Raw genomic sequence first — 23,215 nt, 5'->3', positions numbered from 1 at the left:
CCTTCTTTCTTTGCTTTTTTCTGGGAGGCGTTATGCAAATCTTCCCACATAGTGAGGTAGGTATGTGGGGGCGTGTTAGAACAGCCGTTTTAGGTAGGCGTGGTTGACTCTTAACTTTTATAAAGAATATCTCTTTGGATTTGAGACTTTAGTCTTTGTAACTTTACAGATCTTCTTTATGCACCAAGAGCTTGTAACACTCCAGGAAAAATTGAAATCGCATCATATTCACCCCTTTAAACACTTCCCTTAGCAAAGGGAAACCGTTAAGTGTTTCACGACAGCGAAAGTGATTTAAAAAATACACATACTTCTGGAACTGAGTAGGCTACCCATTAAGTACAAATGGCATTGTTCTGAGTATTTTGTGGTTGCATGTGCCAGCTAAGCGACCACCACTGAGATGCTAACATATATAAAGCATACATACACTACATACACACCTTACACTTAGGTGACCAGTGCCCACATGTTTTATTGTTTGCCAGAACAGATCGTCCCGCCTCCAACTCACGCTATTGGTTGAGAGCGGGCTTCAAGTGTTCTGATTGGCTGACTGGCGCGGCCCGCAGGCAATACTTTCTAGTCTGGAGAAAAGTATGATTTCTTTGGACAACTTTTTTTGGTAATATTTGACGAACCGTAGGGCGTGAATACACACTATTTTAAAACATCGTTTTAAAAACGCAAACAAAAACAACTTGAAGCATGAGTATTTACTGTTCCCTTTTTACAGACCCGATGGTAAAACTATTCTGAAGTAATAAGCAGAGCCGTCGCGGGGTTCAGTAGATGATTTTTTTCTTCTTCTCATTTTCGCGCAAGGATCTCGAAGCTCCGCTCCTCCTGACTCTCTGACTTTTCCAGCAGTTCATTGTGTGACTGCAGCTCGAGAGGATGACGGCTCGCGTGTGTTGTTTGGGGAGTGTGCTGTTATTGTGTCTGTCTGGATGCTTGAGCACAACAGACGCGGCTTCAGGACCAAACTGCACAGGTGAGAAGATCCATGATTCCAAGAATTCCAAGAATGAAGTACCTGTAATCACATTAAATAACATTTTCAAATCCTAGTGATCAGACTACAGTTACTTTTTTATAGATTACATGACTACATATTATTCCCACAGTAACAATGTATTCATAATTTATTGATCTCCATAATTCCTCTTATCTTTTTAACTCTCATCATCATTCTAACTCATCTTTTAGCCTGCTGCTTATATAAGTCGTCCAGGTTTGTGGACATTCACGCAGAGATCAGTCGTTAGTCACGTGGTTCACAGCATTCACCCTCTGGATTTACAAAAATAACTTCAGGTTTAAGAAGTGTTTCAACATTGCATCAACTACTGATGAACACAGTCATTTTTATTTGAATTATTGATTAACTTTACCATTGTAATTCCACCAACGTTTTTCCCCATCTGATCCTTTCACTTAATATATTTAACTACCCCTGAGATTTTAAAATAAATATTTGAATATTGAAGTATCACATTTGCATGTTCATGTTTTGCATTTTTTTCAGTAAGTGTTTTATTTTGATTCATTTTATGATATTTTGATGACAACAGATAGAGTAGGCTATATTTAATTACTCTTTGTATTGTTATATTAATATGGTACAAGATATAGCACATTTAAATCAATAGTCTGATTATTACATTACCTAAAATGTGTAATGTAATGGATTATGATACTATAATTTTGGTTAATTCAGTAACTGATTACAATTTGTAAGTAATCTGCCCAGCTCTGCTTACAAAATATGATATGATATGATATGATATTAGGCATCTCTGCACATTACAATTTACAAACGTTCAGTACAGACTTCCAGTGAAAGGTGAACTGTGTGCATTAGTTCAGATTAAATATATAAATTCAGGAAAAACACATACAGTGACCAATATTATTGAAAGACCAAAATCATTATTTTTTTACAGTAAAACAAGGATGTTAATATTAACATGGTTACAAATCGTTTTGACCAGATATGCATGCCATCAAATGTATGTATTATTGAGTTTGTTGTTTTGAATCTGAATGCTCAAGATGATGAGGATGAGGTCATGAGGATAACAATTATTTTGAATAAATACATTTGGGTTGGTTACAACAGTAAATGAATGAACAAAATGTTAACTGATGTTTTCTATTAGTATTACTGTTCACTATTACAACACAGAGTTACACTGAGAAAAATTTGGTAGTTTTCAATTGCTAGTGAATTTCACAAATAATTACAAAGAAAACACCTTGAATTAAAAGTGAAATTTTAAAAAGTAGAAAGACTGAAATAGTATGTTCTTGTGAAACATACTGCACTACTCTGTTTTATTTACAACCTCTAAAAATCATTTTAGGTTAGCAATTTGTATTTGAAACGGACGCAGTTTAGGCATGAATCTAACTTTAATTTGAAGCAGATACATCTGTGAATATCACTAAAGTTTGAGACACGTACTGGAAAACCACTGACTAACAGATGCTGAGTCAAACTCTTACATCAGTCCCTGGTGTCTCCTGTAATGCTGCTCTTCTGTAGAGGTGGCTCACTGTCCGGCGAAGCTGACGGTCGTGCCGTCCAGTCGGGGATGTGTTTCTGATAAAGACTGCTCTGGAGGACACAAATGCTGTGTCTTTGACTGCGGGGCTGTGTGTGTGCCGCCTGCTTTCAGTAAGAAATACACCAGAGAACACTACATTTCATTTAATAGAAATACTGAAACAGTGTTTTTGTCCATTGATCTTTATTTTAGCTGTAACTTAAAAAATAACTTTCTACAGTAATGCATTCAGCATGCAGTGCTATGGTGTCTCTGTCATGTGTCTGTATAACAGCAAAGCCAGGAGTGTGTCCACGCAGAAAATTTGGAGCAGGAATGTGTGCCGAGTTCTGTGTCAATGACAGTGACTGTCCGAACAATGAGAAATGCTGCAGCAATGGATGTGGACATGAATGCATGGCTCCATATACAGGTATGAGTTATACAGGTATGAATATTATTTTATTGTATTCTTTTTTTATTAAATGTTTGGGTTTGCCTTTCTGTTTGTATTTTTTTATTTAATAATTATTATATATTATATATAATATAGTATTGTTCCAGGCACAGGGTGGCTTTACAAAATGAATTGACGTGAAATAATACCTATAGTACAATTCACTCTGTAAGTAAAATGATGTTGCTTTGAGTGTTTTGTGCAGTATATCTGAGACTGAACACTGTTTGTCTGTGTCCATGCAGTGAAGCCTGGTCGATGTGCTCTACCGAAGGGGACTCCAATGTGTGCAGAATACTGTTACCATGATGGCCAGTGCCCTGCTGAACAGAAATGTTGCCCAACCACCTGCGGTCATGCATGCAGTGAACCGTGCTGATTTAACCTTAGGAGGAAAGAGTCAATGGAAGATTGATTTTGCATAATCATACATACTTGAGTTTTTTGTACCATGCTTTATTCATAGGAGTTGTTTCCCGTTTATAACCGCCTAATAAACCTCATAGTTTCAGTAAACCTTCTATCAGTGGTTGAGTTTTTTGGCCACAAAATAACAAAGAAAATTGCTTCATTGAAGAGTTGGTATTTTTGGTATGCCAGAGTTCGTTTGGTTGTTCTTTTCTCACATAACAGCTCATGGGCATCAGTGCTTAGGAATGTACAAGTTCCCCTCCCCGAGACCCAAACACATGCAAAACGTCTTGTACTGAAAGAGACCTCTGTTTCCATCCTCTCCAGGAGCTTAGCAGCAAAAGGGTCAAAACACTTGTCAGCAAAAACATGACAGTGATGGAAAAGCCTTGAACTAAAGTACTACGTTACCAGAAATGAAACAGTCAGAGTAGCACTGTACTTTTGGCGATTTAATCATGTAAAGAGAGAAGAAAGTGCAAAAATGATGAAACTTTGAGCTGAATCGCGGTTAGTGTGCATCAGCTTCCTGGAATGTGAACAGACTGTGAATTCTGTCTGGAGGGAAACAGAGCAAAGTTCACATCTTTTGTGTAAGAAACACATTTGAATATTCAATATTTTGTAAATATACACTACAATACTCAAGTTTGGGGTTAGTCGGATTAAAAATATACTTCTAATCAGCAAGGACACATTAATTTGATCAAAAGGTCTATAAACTTTAGATATTAATAATAAATGTTGTTCTTTTGAAACGTTCAAGAAATGTTTCTTGAGCAGCAAATCAGCATATTAGAATGATTTCTGAAGGATCATGTGACAATGAAGAATTGAAAAAAGACTAATGAAAATTCAGCTTTGCATCACAGAAATAAATAACATTTTAACATATATTAAAAGAGAAAACCGTTATTGTAAATTGTTATACAATTTCACAATATTACTCTTTTTACTGTATTTTTAATCAAATAAAAGCAGCCTTGATGAAAGATATTAATAATATATACATATATATTTGAGGTTATTAAATCAAAATACTTGAAACCTTTAGAATTATTTAGAAAATCCAGATCACTGGCTTCCATTTCTGTCCACTCCAAATCCCACTAGTCCAAAATCCCTTTCATAAGTATACGTTAAACATCAAATCTCTTCTGATTGGCTGGGATTGTATCATGTTGCACAGCAGTTTCACATTCATTGTGGACATTCAGATTGCTTGTCTCTGGAAATTTGTTTTGTATTGTGCCTAGTTAGGACACATTGTAGCCGACATACTTGAGTCAGCAGTGCCGGGCAAAAATAGGTAAGCTGATAATGGGCGCTTGGACAGTCTGATTTGATCAGTGATACTTTTTAGTTTAACAACCAGTAAGTTAATGGAAATCTGTACATCTACATTTAAGTGCATTTATATATTATAAAATTCCAAGTCATATAACAGAAAGATTTACAATCGGCCAATGCAGAGGCTCTTTCACATACAGTAATTCAAACAGAATGGCACAGCTGAATGAGATGCTAAATAGTTTCCTAAACCCTCCAAAAAAAAAAACCCATTACATTCTTCCACAAAATCCCTTGAGGCACGAAAAAAAAAGTTGCACTAAAGAGTCAAACTGTTCTTAACACGTTATGGGTTTCTAGTCAGTTTATTATGGGAAAGTTAACCAGTGTTAAGATCTTCAAAATTTCAACTCAATAACACCCAATCTGGAGGTCATTATGCGGTCAGCCCACAGGCAAAAGCACAGAATAAAAACAAAACACTAAAAAAAAAAAAAAGTCCAATCCTTCAAAACAACACATATTTAAATATCAGTGCATTACAGAACATGGAAAATATTTGCCACATTCTTAGACATCCATTTTCAGTAGTTGGATTGTAGTGTCTGTGTTTCTATGAGGCCTGGTCACGCTCTCAAAAGGGTGGAGTAAACGGAGAGGACTTAACATCCCTCTTCCACGTATATTTCTCCCAGATGCCCGAACCATGCAGTTCCTTTGAGAAATGTTCACGTGGCAGCAAGCTAACATTTTCCAAAACAACATTGCAAAAATGTCTTTGCTTATGCGATTCAGAAAAAAACAAAAAACAAAAATGTGGCTAATCTTTACTTGTGTGACTCAGAAAACAAACAAAACGGTGGCTAATATTTGCTTATGTGACTCAGAAAACAAACAAAACATAAAATGGTGGCTAATCTTTGCTTAAGTGACTCAGAAAACAAACAAAACAAAACGGTGGCTAATATTTGCTTATGTGACTCAGAAAACAAACAAAACATAAAATGGTGGCTAATCTTTGCTTAAGTGACTCAGAAAACAAACAAAACGGTGGCTAATCTTTGCCTATGTGACTCAGAAAACAAACAAAGCAAAACAAAACATAAAACGGTGGCTAATCTTTGCTTATGTGACTCAGAAAACAAACAAAGCAAAACAAAACATAAAACGGTGGCTAATCTTTGCTTATGTGACTCAGAAAACAAACAAAGCAAAACAAAACAACAAAACGTGGCTAATCTTTGCTTATGTGACTCAGAAAACAAACAAAACAAAAGAAGGTGGCTAATCTTTGTTTATTCGACTCAGAAAACAAACAAAACAAAACATAAGAAGGTGGCTAATCTTTGTTTATGTGACTCAGAAAACAAAACCCAAACAAAACAAAACATAAAAAGGAGGCTAATCCATCTTGGCAGCTCATTTGTTCAACAGAAGTTCAGAACAGTCACTTGGCATTGAGTCTTTCCAGGGCTGAAAAGCATCTTAAAACTCCAGCAGCTGCCGTTTAAGCACCATGATGCTCTCCGCTGCCTAATATGGACATTTCAGGCGGCAAACCTGCTCTCGGCAGTTTAGGCCAGCAGTGGCACTCCCCGTATGCGACGGATGAGGTTGGCCAATCGCTTCTCCAGCGGTAGGCTCGGTTCATCCACCTGGAAGGTGCGGGTCAGCAAGTTGTAAAAGGAGCCGTAGCCCACCGCGACCACCGTGCAGGTGAGGCAGATGACGTTGTAGGGCATGCTGAAGTCAGGGGTGGGTAGATTTACCAGCAGTGGCTCGGTGTACACTCGCACAAAGTAGCTTGATTCTTCTTTGACTGGGACACTGGAAATTAAAGGTGAAACGTTATGAAGAAAGAAAACATATAAGGTACACTTTCTTACTGTTAAAGGAATAGTTCACACAAAAATGGAAATCTGCTGAATAGTTACTCACCCTCAGGCCATACAAGATATAGATGAGTTTGTTTCTTGATCAGAACAGATTTGGAGAAATGTAGCATTATACCACTTGCTCACCACCAGTGGATGCTCTGCAGTGAATGGGTGCCGTCAGAATGAGAGTCTAAACAGCTGATAAAAACATCACAATAATCCACACCACTCCAATCCATTAGTTAATGTCTTGTGAAGCAAAAAGCTGTATATTTGTAAGAAACAAATCCATCATTAAGATGTTTTTTTAACCTCAAATCGTTGCTTCTGGCCATATCCATAATCTATAATAATGCTTCATCCAGTAAAGAAAAAAATCCCGTTGTCCTCACACATCAAAATCCACCCACATATTTGTTTAGAACTGTTTTTGCTTGTAAATGGTGCATGATCTGTGCATATTTCTCTTCTTATTCATACGAGACGACATCACTGCAGAAAGCAGTAAAACGCAGATTTTCATTTCATAATACATTAATTGATGGACTGGAGCGGTGTGGTTTACTTGTGGACTATTGTGATGTTTTTATCAGCTGTTTGGACTCTCATTCTGACGGCACCCATTCACTGCAGAGGATCCATTGGTGTATGTAATGATAAATTTCATAAGTTTCTGATGAAGAAACAAACACATCTACATCTTGAATGGCCTGGAGTGTGGAGTGTATTTGCAGCATATTTTCATTTTTGGGGGGAAAAACCAAGGCCAATTCATACTTACAAACTGCTAAACAACGGTTGGTCTTGTGTGAAGTTGGTGTTCATTGCAACCATACTTGGCACAAGGGCGCTGACCACAGATGAACTGCAATAACATATTTATAGTACATCAATCAGATAAAGGGAGTGGCACACCGGATAAAATCTGTACAATTATATTTAGTCAAGGATCGCAAGAAAAGACAAAATCCTATCTTGCGAAAGAAGCTGGAGGTGTTCTGGACAGGTAAGATCTTTCAAAATACTTGATAAGCAAGCATCTTACCCAACGTAGAATCCGTGGTTGGGATCAGGTGTGTACTCAGTCCATTTGAGCAGGGCCCTTTCAAACTGTACAGTGACCTCTGTCATAGAGTGAGGGGGTAACTGGATCAGCATCTCCAGTAGATGAGGACGATGGCGGTCTTTAGCAGGCTGGTAGTGAATGTAACCTACAGGAGAAGGCACAAGGTCTATAACGGCTGTATTCTCTGTGTTCACAAGCATGGGTCTTGTTCTGTCCACTAAGGAAAAGTTTGTGAACGCTTTAAACTTACTGCTTACTGTGACTTTTAAATGTATACTTCCTCATTTTGAAGAGTGTTGAAACATTTGGCAAGAATTCTCTATTTTGGGCTTGTTCCCTATCCAGACGTTTTAACATGCCCTCTACAGTTAATTAACAATTAAAAATAGTAAAAAAAAAAAAAAAAAAATCTGCTTAATACATTTGGTATTTCAGTGTACAAAACATTGTATATATATTCAATACTGATACATCAGTAAGAATAAAGTAACCTTTATTCAGCAAGGATGCATTCAACTAAACAAAAATGACAGTAAAGCCATTTAGAATGTTACTAAAGATTTCTATATCAAATAAATGCTCTTCTTTAGAACTTTCGATTCATAAAGGGATCAAGAAAAAATGTGTCATGGTTTCCCCAAAAATATTAAGCACCAAAAAACCATAATCAACATTTTAATAGATTTTAATTTAACTGTAATCATATTTCACAATACTACTGTTTTACTGTATTTCTGATTTCTTCAATGCAGCCTTGGTGAGCATGAGACACATATATTCAAAAATGCTCAAACACATTTCAAAAAAAAAAATCTTAGAGACCCCAAACTTTTGAAAGGTAATGTACAGTAATAGTCTAATAATGTCAGTAATAAACAAATAATACTTTCATTACATCAGACCACTGATATATACAGATCAGTTCATCAGAATCAGAATTTTAAAGAACTAATATTATTTTTTCCCAACAAATAAATAAACAAATGAATGAACGAATGAATCTTAAGATGCCAATGAAAAATGAAAAGGCCAGAACGGCAGCATGGACATTTGAACATAGGAAATATTTAGTCATTTTAAGTAAATTTACATTATAGTAGATATAGCATTTTTCATGATTCAAGTACTGGAAGTCAAAAGAGGCCTTAATTGAAGAATTGCCCCTAAAACAAGTGATAAATATATAAAAAGCACACAAAGTTGGAGTAGATTATATTTTTTGCACAGATACTACTGTGGTTATGTGTCTACTCACTGGGCTTGTTATCACGGGACTTGCTGGTGACTGTCAGGGTGTGAATGTACAATTGCAGGTACCAGGGCACTGAATCCATCAGCAGCACAGGAAAAGCTCGATATGGATGGTTGTTATAGATGACAGTGTGGATTTCCCCTGTCTGCAGCCCAAAACCAGCCACGTAGCGCTCTGCATGCAGCAGGGGACGCAGCATATCGCCTAAAGCACAAGGTGAAAGAACCACAGAATCAAGTCGGCATGACTGATCTATTAACACAGACGAATATAAAAAATTAGAATGTTCCAAAGTACAGATTCTCACTTTGTAACGATAACATAAATAGTTCATCGATACAAAGACAATGCAAAAAACACCCATCAAACACATTCATACCACTGTCTCCTTTCCAGCGCAGAAGGAGATTGAGTGAACATAGCTGGCCAAACGTCTCAGCTCTGGTCAGGTCAAACACGGAATATGTCCTACGATCCCCCAGCACCACAGCTTGGCTGAGCAGAGGAGTCACAGGATTCAACTCAAACAGCTCCCCCTGTTGGACAAACAGCACAAAACTCAAACTGACTGAGAACAGCAGTCGGCTACAGTGGATGGGAAACTCTAAAACGCAATTTAGGATTTAAAAATACTTCTTAGCCAGTTTTATTTCCCATTTAGAGAAACATCAAAGCATCAAAAAGCTTTGTTGTTTAAGTTTCACCTCAGGGTTGTCTGTGATGTCCACATAGATTTTACTAGAAGTAGCAAGAGGACAAGCCTCTGTCAAAGTTCGAGAAAACATCTTGAACAAAGACCATTCTGTGAAAAGATGAAGGTAGTAATTAATACACAGATGGACTGAGCATAGTATTGTTTCAAGTTTCTGTCACTAGAAACCCCACACTGAAATGCAAAATTAAGGTGCACCAAAGCTTTTGCAAAGTCAAGCCCATTTTTATGCTTTTATGATTTTTCTTTTTAATTTAGATTTCACATGTTCCCATTGTTTTTTAATTGTTTCTCATAGGGAGCAATGTTTCGAAAGCATCACAGTTTTTCCACACTTGAGGTAAATCAACCTACGAATGGCTATTTGGCACACTGAAATAAGAAAAGAGAAAGTCTTCTATCATCAAACGTTCATTTATTACTCACCCTTTTTGCCTTGGCTTGAAGTGTAGAGATCAAACACAACATTTAGAGTTTGTCTCAGCTCCCACGCTTTACTTGTGCACTGTTCATCCTAAAAGAGAAAATCTTGAGGGTCATCAGGAAGCAAGGAATTTTCCAGACAATGTACAACCTGAGCCAGAATATAATTTCGGAATTTTTTTTTTATCTATTTATTTTTTTTGTTAAAGAAAGCTGACCTGACAGACAGGTCTGATGTGAACAGCCTGGGAATGGAAACTGCTGTGAAACAGCTTCTCTGACTTCAGGAGAACTGACAGACCTGCCTGAAGAAATTAAAAAGCAAATGCATGAATTCATGGCTTCTTTAGAATAACCAGTTATTAAAATCACAAGCAATGATATTGAACCTTAGAACCACAAGGGAGAAGCTTCTTCCAGGGTGTGAGATTCTCAGTGCAGACGATTTCACGTGGTAATGTTGCATAACGTAAAAAACGGTGATCTGTAGCTGTGTGGAGAGAAAGAATTAAAAAATGAAACATGCATGGTTGAATCGTTTACAATAAGATCATTAACATGCATTTTTTCATTTGAATCAGTGCAGGTTGGCAAGAATGAATGAGCTTCAGTTGCTTCATCACTGCAAATCACTGTCAGTTTGAATGCTGCTTTATAATTCACAGAAAGGGCCGTACCATTTCCCAGACCCAGCGGTTTAAAAGAAGCACTGGGCTGTACGGTGTTGGTCAGGTCAATGAAGTTCAGAGATGCACAGAAGATTCCAGAGAGGACGTTGGTAAGTTCCTTCCAGTTTCCATCCACACTGAGAATTGAACAAAAGTCAGGGGACTGTTAGTTCATTATGGAGTTACATTTTTGCAGAATAAAACTAATGCACTTATAAATCAGGGATTCTTCGACTTCCACAGTTAATTTAAGCACATATAGGTACCACTCACTCGCTCACTGTGTCGTGGAACCACACCCACAGCTCTGCTCCAGGTGGAGAGGGGATGAAGGGCTGCCCCCACTGCATGGTCCTCCAGAAGCCCTGGGTGAAGGAGATGTGCAGCTCTCGCACTGAAAACTTGGAGAGCACTTGACCAAGGGATTTGGGGAACAGCCGGTAATGAGAAACTGTAGGCAAAAAAGACAAATCTTGAAAACAAATGTTAGGACTAGAGGTGATACTTGGTAAACATTGCTGGGCAAGGATTAGCTCTTCAAGCAAACTTTCACTTCCAACAAAGCATAATCATCAGAATAGAGTATAGACCAGAGATTAAAGTTTTCCGTCGCTACGACGGATTTCCATCAGTTCATAAAGACAGTCACTTGCTTCATTCCTATATGACTCAGCCGTTCGAACGAATCAATTGAATGAATGATTCAGAGGTAAAATCAGTGACTTGCCGCCACCTGCTGGCGGATTTAGTTTCATTTTTAGCGTATAATTTCAGATATTTAAATCATTTAATATTTCTGTATTCAAAATTTTATATTTAAAACATTAAACATTGACTACAGAAATATTAAATAATTTAAATAACTGAAATTATACGCTAAAAATTCAACTAAATCCACCAGCAGGTGGCGGCAAGTCACTGATTTTATCACTGAATCATTCATTCAATTGATTCGTTCAAACGGCTGAATCATTCAGGAATGAAGCAAGTGACTGTCTTTATGAACTGATGGAAATCTGTCGTAGCGACAGAAAACTTTAATCCCTGATAGACTGAAATCTATTCATTTTATTCATATTTTTAAACAGTATACCAGTCTTAATTTTATAAACCAGGTCTATTCATTTTATTCATATTTTAAATACTATACCATATTTAATTTTATTAACTAAGTTATTCATTTTATTCATTTTTCAAACACTGAACCATAATCAATTTTATTAACTGAAGTCTATTAATTTTATTCAGAATTGAAATACTGTAGCATATTTTATTTTATTCACCAAGTCCATTCATTTTATTCATAAACACTACACCATAATTATTTTAATTAAATCTATTAATTTTATTAATATTTTAAATACTACACCATACTTAATTTTATTCATTAGGCCTATTCATTTTATTCATGTTTTAAATGCTATACCATATTTAATTTTATTATTTAAGTCTATTCATTTTATCCCCATAAAACACTACATTATACTTTAGTTGATTAGTTTTGACTACAAGGAATTACATTTGAGGAGTAAAATTAATTAGAATGTCAATACAACTAAAGTATGGTGTAGTTTTTAAAATATGAAAATAGAATAGACCCAGCAAATAAAATTAAGTATGGTAAAGTATGAATAAAATGAACAGACTTTGCGCATAAAATGAATTTTATTAGCCAAGTCTATTAATTGTATTCATAAACACCACACTATACTTACTTTTATTAGTTTCAAGGCACTACATTTGGCTGAATTTACAGCATGTTTTTTGTAATCGGTAACTTTTTGATCTGAAGGCTTATATATAAATGCTTGAAACTAGTTTTTAATTTGTCTACACGAGATTTCTATTCATTCATTTATTTTTAATGGATAAATTGGACCAGACAGTGAAAGAAATGCAGCTAATAATTGTCCAGCACACATGTAAACTCACAACAAACAGTTGTACCTCCATCTGTGATATTTCATAATTCTGACGACTTTACAATTGTTATTATTTAATGGGGGAACAAAGAAATGAGTAAAGGAGTCCATTTGACTGCTGTTGCACAGAGACAAAGTCTGAGTGCAATGGGACAGTACTACAGCGATGATAACTCACCCTTCTGTCGCTCTTGCAGGAAGTCAATGTCCCACAGTGTGCGGAACTGGAAGCTGGCATAAATGTCTCCGGAGTGCAGGGGCCGGATGACCAGCTCCTCCTGAAACTGATCTCTCGCTGCTGCTGCTGTAAAAGACTCGCTGTCTTTGGTGCCATCGCTTCTGTCCACCTCAACATCAGTGGACTGCCATTGCCTTTCATTCAGATCCTCTGCGGCGATACTGCCGTCGGTATTCACCTCTCGTGGCGTGTCTGAAACGCTCTGTTTTTCTCCTGTATTCTCGTTTGCTTTTTCTAGCGCGTCACAACTACTGGGGCATGCTAAACTAGAGAAAATCAAAATGAATACTAGAGACAAACCGCACCTATGCGCTGCCATTTTTGCCACAGCTTCCCTTGCTGCACACACTTCCTGGATGTGCTTGCCAGCATTGACCAATCAGAGAAGGGTATGTAGAAATATGACCAATGGGAGACGAGAATCTAAAAATTGATCAGCGCAGCAGAATAAACAATAAATAGTAAATTAAACAAAATGATGAGCATTTATGTTAGATACATTTTAGATTAACTTTATTCGGATTAAGTTCATATAAGCTAATTCCCATCGGACTGTTGAATGGTATTATTACAAGGGTTCTGATGTTATAAATGATCATGTAGTTATTAATAATACGTTACAAGTTATTATTATTATTCATTCTTACAAGAACGCTGCTAAAACTACATTAGTTCAATTCACTGTCGCTACACGACTCTGTCTGCGGTGTCGCTTTTGGAAGCTACAAGTTCCAGTGATTCGAATGCTTTTAATTAGTTTGCTTTAAACGATTCATATTCATTCAGTGGCAGTGTTGGGGAAAGTTACTTTTAAAAGTAATGCATTACAATATTGCGTTACTCCATAAAAAAGTTACTAATTACATTACTTAGTTACTTTTGATGGAAAGTAATGCGTTACGTTACTTTTGCGTTACTTTTAAAATCTGGACAGGGCTTGCTTGTTTGTTTTTAAAATAAAAAAGTTATATTTTTGGCAAATATAAAAGCCTTTTCACACCAAAAGTGAAATGAATAAGCCTCAGGCTGAAGGGAAAGTAAATTTACGTCCGTACAGTAGAATGCAGAAGAAGAAATTTCAACACACTTCAGCAATAAACAAAGACACACTAGTTACTTGAAAAAAAGTAATCTGATTACGTAACTCACGTTACTTGTAATGCGTTACCCCCAACACTGTTCAGTGGCCTATTCTGCAGAGTTAAACCAGTAGTTTGTAACAAGTGTGTGTGTGTGTGTGTGTGTGTGTTATGGATAATTAATTAGATATTAATAAGAATAAAGAACAAGTAATTAGGTAATCAGAAAGCTGCTTAATTTCACAGTAACTACACGACTCTGTCTGACCCAGTTATTCGAATCATTCGAATTATTTTGCTTTAAAAGATTCGTTCAGCTTTGTTCAGTGGCCAAGGACGAGTAGGTTTCATTAATGATTTCAGAATTTTTTTCAGATTTTCATTTTAAAATCCACCCAGCTTTAAAGCGCTCGACCACTGAAAGCGGCAGACGACAAAACTGGCCGCTAAAAGTTTTTTTTATTTTTATTTTTTATAAATATATCTGGTGTAAACGTGGCTTGCGACAAGTGTGTCTGAGTGAGTCTCTTGAATCATTCAGTCACTCACTCAACGCTACACGAGTCGAGTGAAATCATTTATTTTCATTTATTATGTACGGTCATCAGTTATAATTCTTCTGCACTCTTTCCCTCAAACGAACACATTTCTACGTTCATTCAGTTCGTTCCCGAATGAGATGTCCAATTTCATTCAATACCTTCACCAACCAAATCCGATTGGATCCGAATCTCGAAATGTGGGATTCGAAACATGAAATGTCCCAGGACTCAATCGAAAGCCATTTTCTTTAAAGACACGAAATTGGTCAAGCGCCTCAAGAACAAGAGACTATAGCGAGCTTAATATGACGCTTCACTTTTTAAAAGATTCATTCCTTTCAAAGACACCGATTCGTTCCAAACGAAACACGGCTACTGTAAAAAGCCCAAACGAATGCACTCATCTAAGAAGGCACTGTAAACACGTCCTTCGCTAGCATCCTGTGATTCCGAGCGCATGCTCGCTTGTCAGTGGGTCATTGTGAAGTGGATAAAGGTGGCATCTGCGCGCGCGCGTACACACACAAATACCCCAGCCCTCATGACAGACACACTCGGTCTCGCTCCCTCATGCGCACACACACACACACAGTCACTGTAAAGGGTTTTAAGTCAGCATGCCTGCTGCTGGATGCTCTTAGACCGAGACGCATCCGCCTCACCGTCGGGTTTGACTACCTCTGAAAGGAATTTCAATATTTTATTCATAGCTCCTCATGGCTTCATCGGACGGAATAGACAAATGTCTTCTGCACAGAGGCAGATCTCAAAGTGACCCGAACATCCTCAGCGAGTCTGGCATTGATCTCTCGCACAGCGCAGGTAAGATGATGCATTTATTGTCTGGAGATGCCATCAGAATAAGCGCTTTTCATTTCCACGCGCGATGGAGGTGAAAGTGGCTCCATAATCTGCGTTAATAGCCTCACTTTCATTTCAGTGTTGTGCGCTGCAAGACTGAGATCAATCAAATTACGCCGCATTTGATGCTCTGTCTGTATCCCGATGAAATGCATCTGGCTACCATAGTAATATTTCCCTATGGATCTGTGTTATGGTCGCTATAACAGAAAACAGCATAGCAGACAGTCTGTGCCAACTGTGGCTTATGCTACCGTTCAAAATGAGCAGACAAAAAGATTTGCATCCTATTTTTCACTGAGGGAGGATCCTCGTCGTCTTTTGTCTCGTGTGCACATCCTTCCTTGTGCATCTCAGTGATCGTTTAATACAGGTTTGCTGTTGAGGACCTGATGAAATGAGATGCATTTTTTGCTGCTTTGGCAACATTGGCTGGTGTGTCTGATACCTTCGTTCCGCACTGAGACTGCGCATTCACTGCTCCTGCTTCAACAGAGCGGGTCAATGGTGTCTCCTGGAGAAACTGGTGTAGTGAGGCTTCTAGATGCTGTACAGACAGCAGCTTTTCTTGATGGTGGACAAAAAGCACATCTCGTAGAGTCTGTGATTTGTGTTTGCTGTGGTCTGAAATTGTATTCATTGTCATTATAGAATGGGCGAATCTCATGGAACCTAGCCTGTCAAGAATGTCCGGGTCATATTACACCCCAAATTCAGAGGAAAGAAATACAAGACTGTGCTATAATAAGAAACCAGAAAGAGAGAGAAAAATAAGTCCAATTTTTAGGATTCCTACTTTTTTTTTTCTTTTTCTTTTTCTTTTTTTTTGCATTGTGCCTTTATTTCCAAAACAGTTAAGCACATCAGTTCTCAGTACTGTGAAAAATAATTATATATTATTTAGCTATGTATGCATCAGTAATTGTTGTGTTGCTTGAATCATGCTGAACATTTAATATATTATTTAATATATTGATCTATGTGTTATTTACATTTTTAATATAATGTTTGAAATCTATTTTTGTTTTACTGTAAATCACCATAAAGAACATAGGAATTTAAAAAAGTCCTATGTGTTACATTTAATGAGAATTTTTGGGTGAAATGGCTTAATTGTCAAGGTAACACATTATTAATAATTACTTTATTATTGTGTGTGTGTGTGTGTGTATATATATATATATATATATATATATATTATTCTGTATATAATAAAAAAAAGTGTGTGTGTGTATGTAAAAATATATTATATATACTGTACATATAAGAATATATTATATACATACACAGACACATAAATACACAATATATAATATATACATACACAATATTGCAACATATTTGGAATTTTCACTTTGTAATTGTCTTGATATATTTTGTGTACATACACACACACACACACACACACACACACAATATGAATATATCATGACAGTGACAAAGTGAAATGTCCAAATGTGTTGCAATATTTTTAGGCAAATTATGTGGTTAATTGTCATTAAAAAATGTAAATATTTATTATAATAGTCCTAAAATTGTATATATATTTTGAATTTATTGTGAAATATGACCTGCACATGCTTTAATGAGATTTAGCTTCTGTCACCAGGAGCGCTTTGCTTTGAACGTGAGGTCCAGTGTATAAGTGGAGTGGAAATAATGCACAACGACCAAGCAATCTGTCTTGGGAAAGAATAAGAGAAAATACCAGTTGATCTTTTTCAATCTATTGCGATAAAGATGTCATCTTTGAATCCCCTGCAGTGTCACCTTTAGCTTTATTGGTTTATTCTGTAGGGACCACTATTTCATCATGGCTGTGCTAGCAATCAATGAGGCCAAGAGTCATGTTAACCTTTTCTCTTTTTAGTGATGAAAAAATCAGATGTAACATGACATCCGCAGGTACTTTCATTCCACTCTGACAGTGTGGGAGCAGCACAATTTTACAAGAGACTGTTCACTGTTGAGTGCAGGTATTTTTAGACCTTTAAATACAGAGCGAATACATGTCTAGATTAATCTTGGGCAGATGCTCAACAGAAAAAAGAGCTGATTTGAGTGGCACTGCTCATAGCTCTTAGAGGCATGCGTTAACCTCTTAAACTCTGCCCAATAGTAAAACAAATGCTTCAAAGGTTGAACAGGAGGACAGAGAGACAGAAAAGATTATCATCAAGTTCATGAAAAGAGTCTTAAATTTAGATTCTATGATGCACCACATGCCCTGCTCACTTCACACCTCTTTACACATTAAAAGTGTCTTCACAGTTTGGTGAACCTCGTGCCCCAGAAAAATGAGATGAAAATGAAGCATTTTTGTACTTTGTAACTGAGATAAAGTGAACATTTTGTGGTATTCAAGACACTTTATAAAGAGACTAAAGACTGATTTAAGGATTTTAATTATATATGCATCTTAACTCCTTAGATCTTTTTCAGTTTTTGTTTATGTCCTGTGCACAAGCCAATATGTACTGAATATTGTATTAGGAAAATCATCCTTAATAATTATGCTCACTTTCAAAATCTCAGTCTCTCTCTCTCTCTTACTTGTACTTTACTAGTTACTTGAAAAAAGTAATCTGATTACATAACTCGCGTTACTTGTAATGCGTTACCCCCAACACTGGCTATATGTAACCATATTTTCAAGTTTTTTGTAAATAACACATAAGGGGTTGGTGCAAAGGCCGGTGTTCTGAGGTGCTATGACTCATCAGCTTCCCTCGTGCTGGCTGGTGCGAGCACTGATGAAAAGGTCTAGCCCAGAAAGTCCTTGATATTTCTTTTCATGCATCTCTCACTTCTTTGGCTCTTTGGATTTGCATAAAACAGTATTGTTTTAGACTGACTGTGATTGTGTTCTTAAGAAGATGGTGGAATTCTCCTGTGTTTGGTTGTGCAGTGGTTTGAAAGGCAGTATCAGTGTTTCACTAAAGCTACTTTCATTTGTGCTGCTGTTATTGTTGATATGAGCAGTTGTCTTTTAAGGGTAAGAGCCCTCGGTATGAAGTTCTGGTAAATATTAGATGAAACGTAGAAGGTACAAGGCAAACAAGCTCAGAGTTTAGCCTAGCTGACAGATCTTGATCATGACTGCTTGTATGTATTTTACTTATCTGGTATCCACACAAGACATTGATATTAGTTGTGTGATATTTTATCTTGACAGTGCACTGTTTCTTGATAGGCAGCATCATGCTGTAGATCAGCACAGAAATACATCTAATGTGATTATGAATTTTGACAGGACAACGTTTGTTTTCCTTCCCTCAAGTACATCTTTACAAATTTGCTAACAAACTATTCCACTAGGATTTTACAGGACATTTTTCAAACATTTTTGGGGTCTAAAATGAATGAATTCACTGCAGCTTGCAACAATATTTCTGGCATTTTTGTATTGTTTTGCAGCAGTAATCCTGATGTTCTTATGCAGTTTGTGTTAGTGATGCTAAGAGTACAGTTAACTGTAAATACTGAAAGTACAGTATTGTGTTAGACAGTATCTTGCACACTTGCACTGAATCAGTACAGTATGTAATCAGTGACACTTTAAATATTTTAAATCATTCTTTAATATTTTTACCATTTAACAATTTATCATGGTCTCTTCTTATCACTGCATGCAATGAAAACATCATTTTGTTTTTGCATTTTGTTTTGCAGTTTATAATAATATTATCAGTGATTGCATTCATTCAAAATGCATATCCAGTAAAATAATGTTGAAAAATACTGTGTGTGTGTGTGTGTGTGTATATTGTGTGTGTATATATATATACACACACACACACACACACATACACACACACACACACACACACACACAGTGAGATGACATATTATTAAATATTTAAAATATAAAATAGGCCTATGTATTTTTGTCAATTGAATGGGCCTCATATCTGAACTTTTCTCTCCTTTAAACACTTGCTGATGGAGTCAAAGTCCATTGCTTTGAATGCACGTTTGGTTTCTGAATTATGCATTTTGATTAGCTAATTTGCCCCCCCAGTTTAATGTTTTCTTTATGTGGAAAAATTGTAGAAATAAGACAAAAATGCAAGTTGTGGAGTTGACTGCAGAATCCTGAATGGACTGCACAAAGAATGATTGGCAGTGGTTGCCAGGGTGTTGCTAGGGTGTTCAGGATTGTGGCTTGCTTGAAACCAAAAAGCCAACCGCTTTATGATATTCTGATCTCTTGGTTTGGGGTGCCACCTTCAGTGCGAGTATGTGAAAAATAATATCACACCTTTCCACAACAAACCACATAATGAGGTGTCAGTTGCTGATATGTGCTGAAGATCAGGACTTGTGTAGGGTGTGTTCAAATCCCTAACCCTAAGTATGAACAACAGTGGTTCTAACCGTTGCAAAGATTGTGGCTATATTTCTCTCAGAAGCATACGTCAGTAGCTTCTGCCTTTAAAAATCCTTAGGTGTCGTTCCAGCTTGGGATTGTCTTTCCTTAATGCAGACTAAGGTATATGCACCGCATAGTGTACAAGAGGAGACTAGACCTGACCTTGTCAAGCACAGTTCAGCGGCTCCTAGCTCTCCTCAGGCGTGAAAACTGAACACAACAACAAGCTCAGCGACCTCCCCAGAGATACAACACAGAGCAGATAAGGCGTATCACAGGCTGTCTTTTCAGTTGTGTATATATCTGAAGCAAAACGTTTCGTATTTTTGAGGTTGCATGTGTGACAGTGAAAGAGAAAGGGAGGATTCAGAACTGAGTTTGTAGAAAACAGTGACGTTTCAGTCATACAGTTTGATTACTGCAGCTCTCAAATTAGAAATTAGCTTCACTGATTGACTCTCACGAGTATAAACTTTTTCCAGGATGATGGAAACAGGCAGATACCCCGGAGCATAATAACAACAAGAGTATTAAAACATTATAGTTAATCTACTATAAAATGACTAAATAATAAAAATGAATAGCTCAGGAGTCTTAACATTTATATTCCATTTAAGTATCTATTTTGTCTCAAATGTTTCAAATAAAACAATAGTAACAACAATAACAACAAAAATACTAAATAAAATGTCAAATAACTCTTTCAAAGCACAGGAGACAGGTTGTCTCAAAAATAAATAATAAAAAAATAAAAACTATAAAATTACAACTACAAAATTATTTTAAAACTCATAGCTCAGGAAACTGAACAGTTATATACCATTTAAGTATCAATTTTGTCTCAAATGTTCTCCTAAAACAATAGCAAAAAAAAAAAAAGAGAGAAATAAACCAAGACAATTATTGACGTAAGAATATTAAGATATAATAATGGATGGCATAGCTCAGATTAATTAGTCTCAGAAGATTTTTATGATGAGTTCAACAGTGTTTAAAAGTTTGGGATCATATTTTTTTCTTTAAGAAACCAATACTTTTATTGAGCAAGGATGCATTATATTGATAAAAAGTGACTAAATACATCAATAATGTTACAAAAGATTTCTATTTCAAATAAATGTTGTTCTTTCAAACTTTTTATTTATTAAAGAATCCAGAAAAATTCTGTTTTATAGTTTGCACAAAAATATGAAGCAGCATGACTGTTTGATAATAACATTGATAATAATACGAAATGGTTCTTGAGCAGCATCTATGTTTTGTAGATTAAGTTATAAATCATTTACAAGTGATTAGATGATGATGAACTAATAATTTACAAAACATGTCTATACGTTCACAAATGATTAAGTAATATGCTAATGATTTACAAATCTGTCGTAAGTTATCTTAAAAAATAGCATATCATGAAATAATCAAACAGACCCTTAGTAAATGGTTAATAAGTTAATCTTTAACTAATTACTTATAAATGAATTAACAAAACATGCACAGATTGTGAGCATATCACTCATTAATCGCTTATGAACGTTTTGTAAATTATTAGTTCATCATTAACTAATCACTTATAAATAACTTACAACTGAACGTTATTATAAAGTGTTACCCAAAGTCTCAGAGGACAGACCGTAAGCAGCTCCATTACATTTACATACATTTACTTAAAGCCTCTCCCAATGCCAATGAGCTTTATTAAATAAGGCGTCCATCACATCTGAGTGTAGAGGTTAAAACTGAATTTCAACTTCAAATAGTTTGTTTGATATAAAAGGTTTATAATCTCCTGAGTGTTTTGCCTGAGCTGGAGATGTATGAGTTGACATGTATATATTAAAACCGTATTAAGGATGTTCTTGGGAATGACATAGACAAAAAAATTTTGATGCATAATTCCTCTTATAAATATATATTTAATCAAGAATGGCACTGATACACAGTATGTTGCTATTAAGGCATCTAAGGGGTAATTAAATGTAACAAATCATGTAAAACTGAATCACCTTTTATTGGAAAATTAAACAACATTATATCAAACTTTGATAATTGCCTTAATCTTTTAAACAGCTGAGAAGATAGCGAATAAACTACATTTTATAAAAACTGGTCAATTTCAACGAGTGAAGAACAAGTTTATACTCATGTGCATTACGTCTTATGTATGTTATTGTCTTTGACAGACAGCATGTTGAAGCTGCTCTGTCCGTCATTTTTCGCGTGCTTCTCAGAAAGCGATGTCGTAGTCGAAACATCCGGTAATGTGGATTTTCCAAGTAATGCATCTCATACTACCGTGTATTGTGCATGTTACTTTTTGACAGACAGTGATGCTGTGATGTTCAAATGATGTGGATTTAAAAACAGATGGATTGTAAGGTAATAATTATTTATTTCTTAGTATTCAGTGAAGTGACTGATGCCCAAAAGTGTGTTATGTTGATGTTTAGTTCTAATATTCCAACCGACAACCAGCCTAAAAGTTTCTGACAGACATGATAACATGCATAAGGGTTGAACTGTTTGATTTTTGGGTATTATAAAACATGCTTGAGATGTTCGAAATGCTTTTTGTGTAGTCCATTGTACTTATCTTACGGTGAAAATGAATAGGAATCAAACAAGTTTATCATAAGCACTAATGTCAGGGGGCCGCAGACCAAAGCAGTGTAGATTTGCTGATAAAGCTATAAGCAGTATTTGCCAATCTGCAGTCTTAAAAAGGGGTTGGTAGTGTTTCTCAGTCTCTTTGTTGTCTGGGTTTGTTAATCAAACAGATATCCACCTCTTTAAAACCATGTTTGAAGTGTTTTGTAATGAGCTGTGACAGAGATAAACGCCTTTGATAAAAAGGATATGAACTTCTAAAGCAGCCTAAATCAAACCAAGCAGGATTACTTAACATGATCTCTCTTTTATTTATTTATTTTTTGTATTATCATCTTTCATGTGCGTTCTTGGTAGAGCGTGGCAGAGCCTGGATCTAAGACTGCTTCAACATTAAAGTCTTAAAAAATATATACACCAGTTATTTTAGTATCGCTGATTTACTATTATAGTTTGTTAATATTTTTGGAATTCGATTTTTTTAATATATATTTTCACTATAATGTGTGTGTGTGCGTGAGTGTGTGTGTGTGTGTGTGTGTGTGTGTGTGTTTTTGTCATTTTGAATAGTTTTTTCCCCCCAAAATATGTCTATTTAGTTTTTATTTTACTATTGTGGTTTTTTAATTGTAGTTCTAAATGAAAATGAGAAATGTTGCCTTGGCCACTAGCTAAAATAAAATAAGTTTCAGTTCTTTTATGTTTTCTTATGTCTCTTATATATATATAGCACTGTATCAAGATTACTGTTACAATAAAAGTGGGTGTGTTCTGCTCTGTATTGTATTGTACTGTCTATCCTGTTGTCACGGGTGCACTGCTGAGCGGAGTCAGGAGCAAGGAACGGAGAGAGACGAGGAGTACATCAATCCAACTGGGTTTAATTCACACAAAG

At 36.1% G+C, this 23,215-nt stretch overlaps 3 protein-coding genes across 6 annotated transcripts in view; 2 read left to right on the top strand and 1 right to left on the bottom strand.

The window, feature by feature from the left end:
• The first annotated feature begins 714 nt into the window (after positions 1-714).
• LOC107696982 (perlwapin-like) lies at positions 715-3,522 on the top strand. The gene is made up of 4 exons (XM_016497571.1): positions 715-994; positions 2,549-2,680; positions 2,845-2,982; positions 3,252-3,522. The coding sequence occupies exons 1-4, from the start codon at positions 898-900 to the stop codon at positions 3,383-3,385; spliced, it is 501 nt and encodes a 166-aa protein (XP_016353057.1). The 5' UTR covers positions 715-897; the 3' UTR covers positions 3,386-3,522.
• Positions 3,523-5,056: 1,534 nt separating this feature from the next.
• Positions 5,057-13,220, bottom strand: LOC107696980 (GPI transamidase component PIG-T-like). Its single transcript, XM_016497569.1, has 12 exons — positions 12,806-13,220; positions 10,979-11,156; positions 10,715-10,842; positions 10,427-10,527; positions 10,256-10,342; positions 10,041-10,128; positions 9,607-9,704; positions 9,282-9,438; positions 8,906-9,106; positions 7,630-7,795; positions 7,366-7,449; positions 5,057-6,534 (listed from the first exon to the last, which is right to left on the bottom strand). Exons 1-12 carry the CDS (start codon positions 13,182-13,184, stop codon positions 6,282-6,284), a joined length of 1,920 nt encoding a protein of 639 aa, XP_016353055.1. The 5' UTR covers positions 13,185-13,220; the 3' UTR covers positions 5,057-6,281.
• Positions 13,221-15,067: 1,847 nt separating this feature from the next.
• Positions 15,068-23,215, top strand: part of phactr3a (phosphatase and actin regulator 3a) — a 33,231-nt gene continuing 25,083 nt past the window's right edge. For 2 of the 4 annotated variants that reach the window (XM_016497565.1, XM_016497564.1), the window contains exon 1: positions 15,068-15,308. In XM_016497565.1, the coding sequence (XP_016353051.1) occupies positions 15,203-15,308 (106 nt within the window). In that variant the 5' untranslated portion in view covers positions 15,068-15,202. The remainder of the gene's footprint in view (positions 15,309-23,215) is intronic. The other 2 variants (XM_016497568.1, XM_016497566.1) reach the window with 1 other exon arrangement.

Source organism: Sinocyclocheilus anshuiensis, unplaced genomic scaffold, assembly GCF_001515605.1.
Source record: "Sinocyclocheilus anshuiensis isolate Anshui unplaced genomic scaffold, SAMN03320099.WGS_v1.1 scaffold130, whole genome shotgun sequence".
Taxonomy (NCBI): domain Eukaryota; kingdom Metazoa; phylum Chordata; class Actinopteri; order Cypriniformes; family Cyprinidae; genus Sinocyclocheilus; species Sinocyclocheilus anshuiensis.
Note: the sequence above shows the minus strand (reverse complement) of the source record. Positions and strands in the feature narration are given on the sequence as shown.

Excerpts from the sequence above, each read along its gene's own strand:
- LOC107696980 (XM_016497569.1), bottom strand. The coding sequence starts at position 13,184 with ATGGCAGCGCATAGGTGCGGTTTGTCTCTAGTATTCATTTTGATTTTC. Across the intron at positions 11,157-12,805 it reads CCTGCAAGAGCGACAGAAGG|TTTCTCATTACCGGCTGTTC; the intron begins GTGAGTTATCAT and ends TTTTGCCTACAG. Across the intron at positions 9,439-9,606 it reads ACATCACAGACAACCCTGAG|GGGGAGCTGTTTGAGTTGAA; the intron begins GTGAAACTTAAA and ends TTTGTCCAACAG.
- LOC107696982 (XM_016497571.1), top strand. The coding sequence starts at position 898 with ATGACGGCTCGCGTGTGTTGTTTGGGGAGTGTGCTGTTATTGTGTCTG. Across the intron at positions 2,681-2,844 it reads GTGTGTGCCGCCTGCTTTCA|CAAAGCCAGGAGTGTGTCCA; the intron begins GTAAGAAATACA and ends TCTGTATAACAG. Across the intron at positions 2,983-3,251 it reads ATGCATGGCTCCATATACAG|TGAAGCCTGGTCGATGTGCT; the intron begins GTATGAGTTATA and ends GTGTCCATGCAG.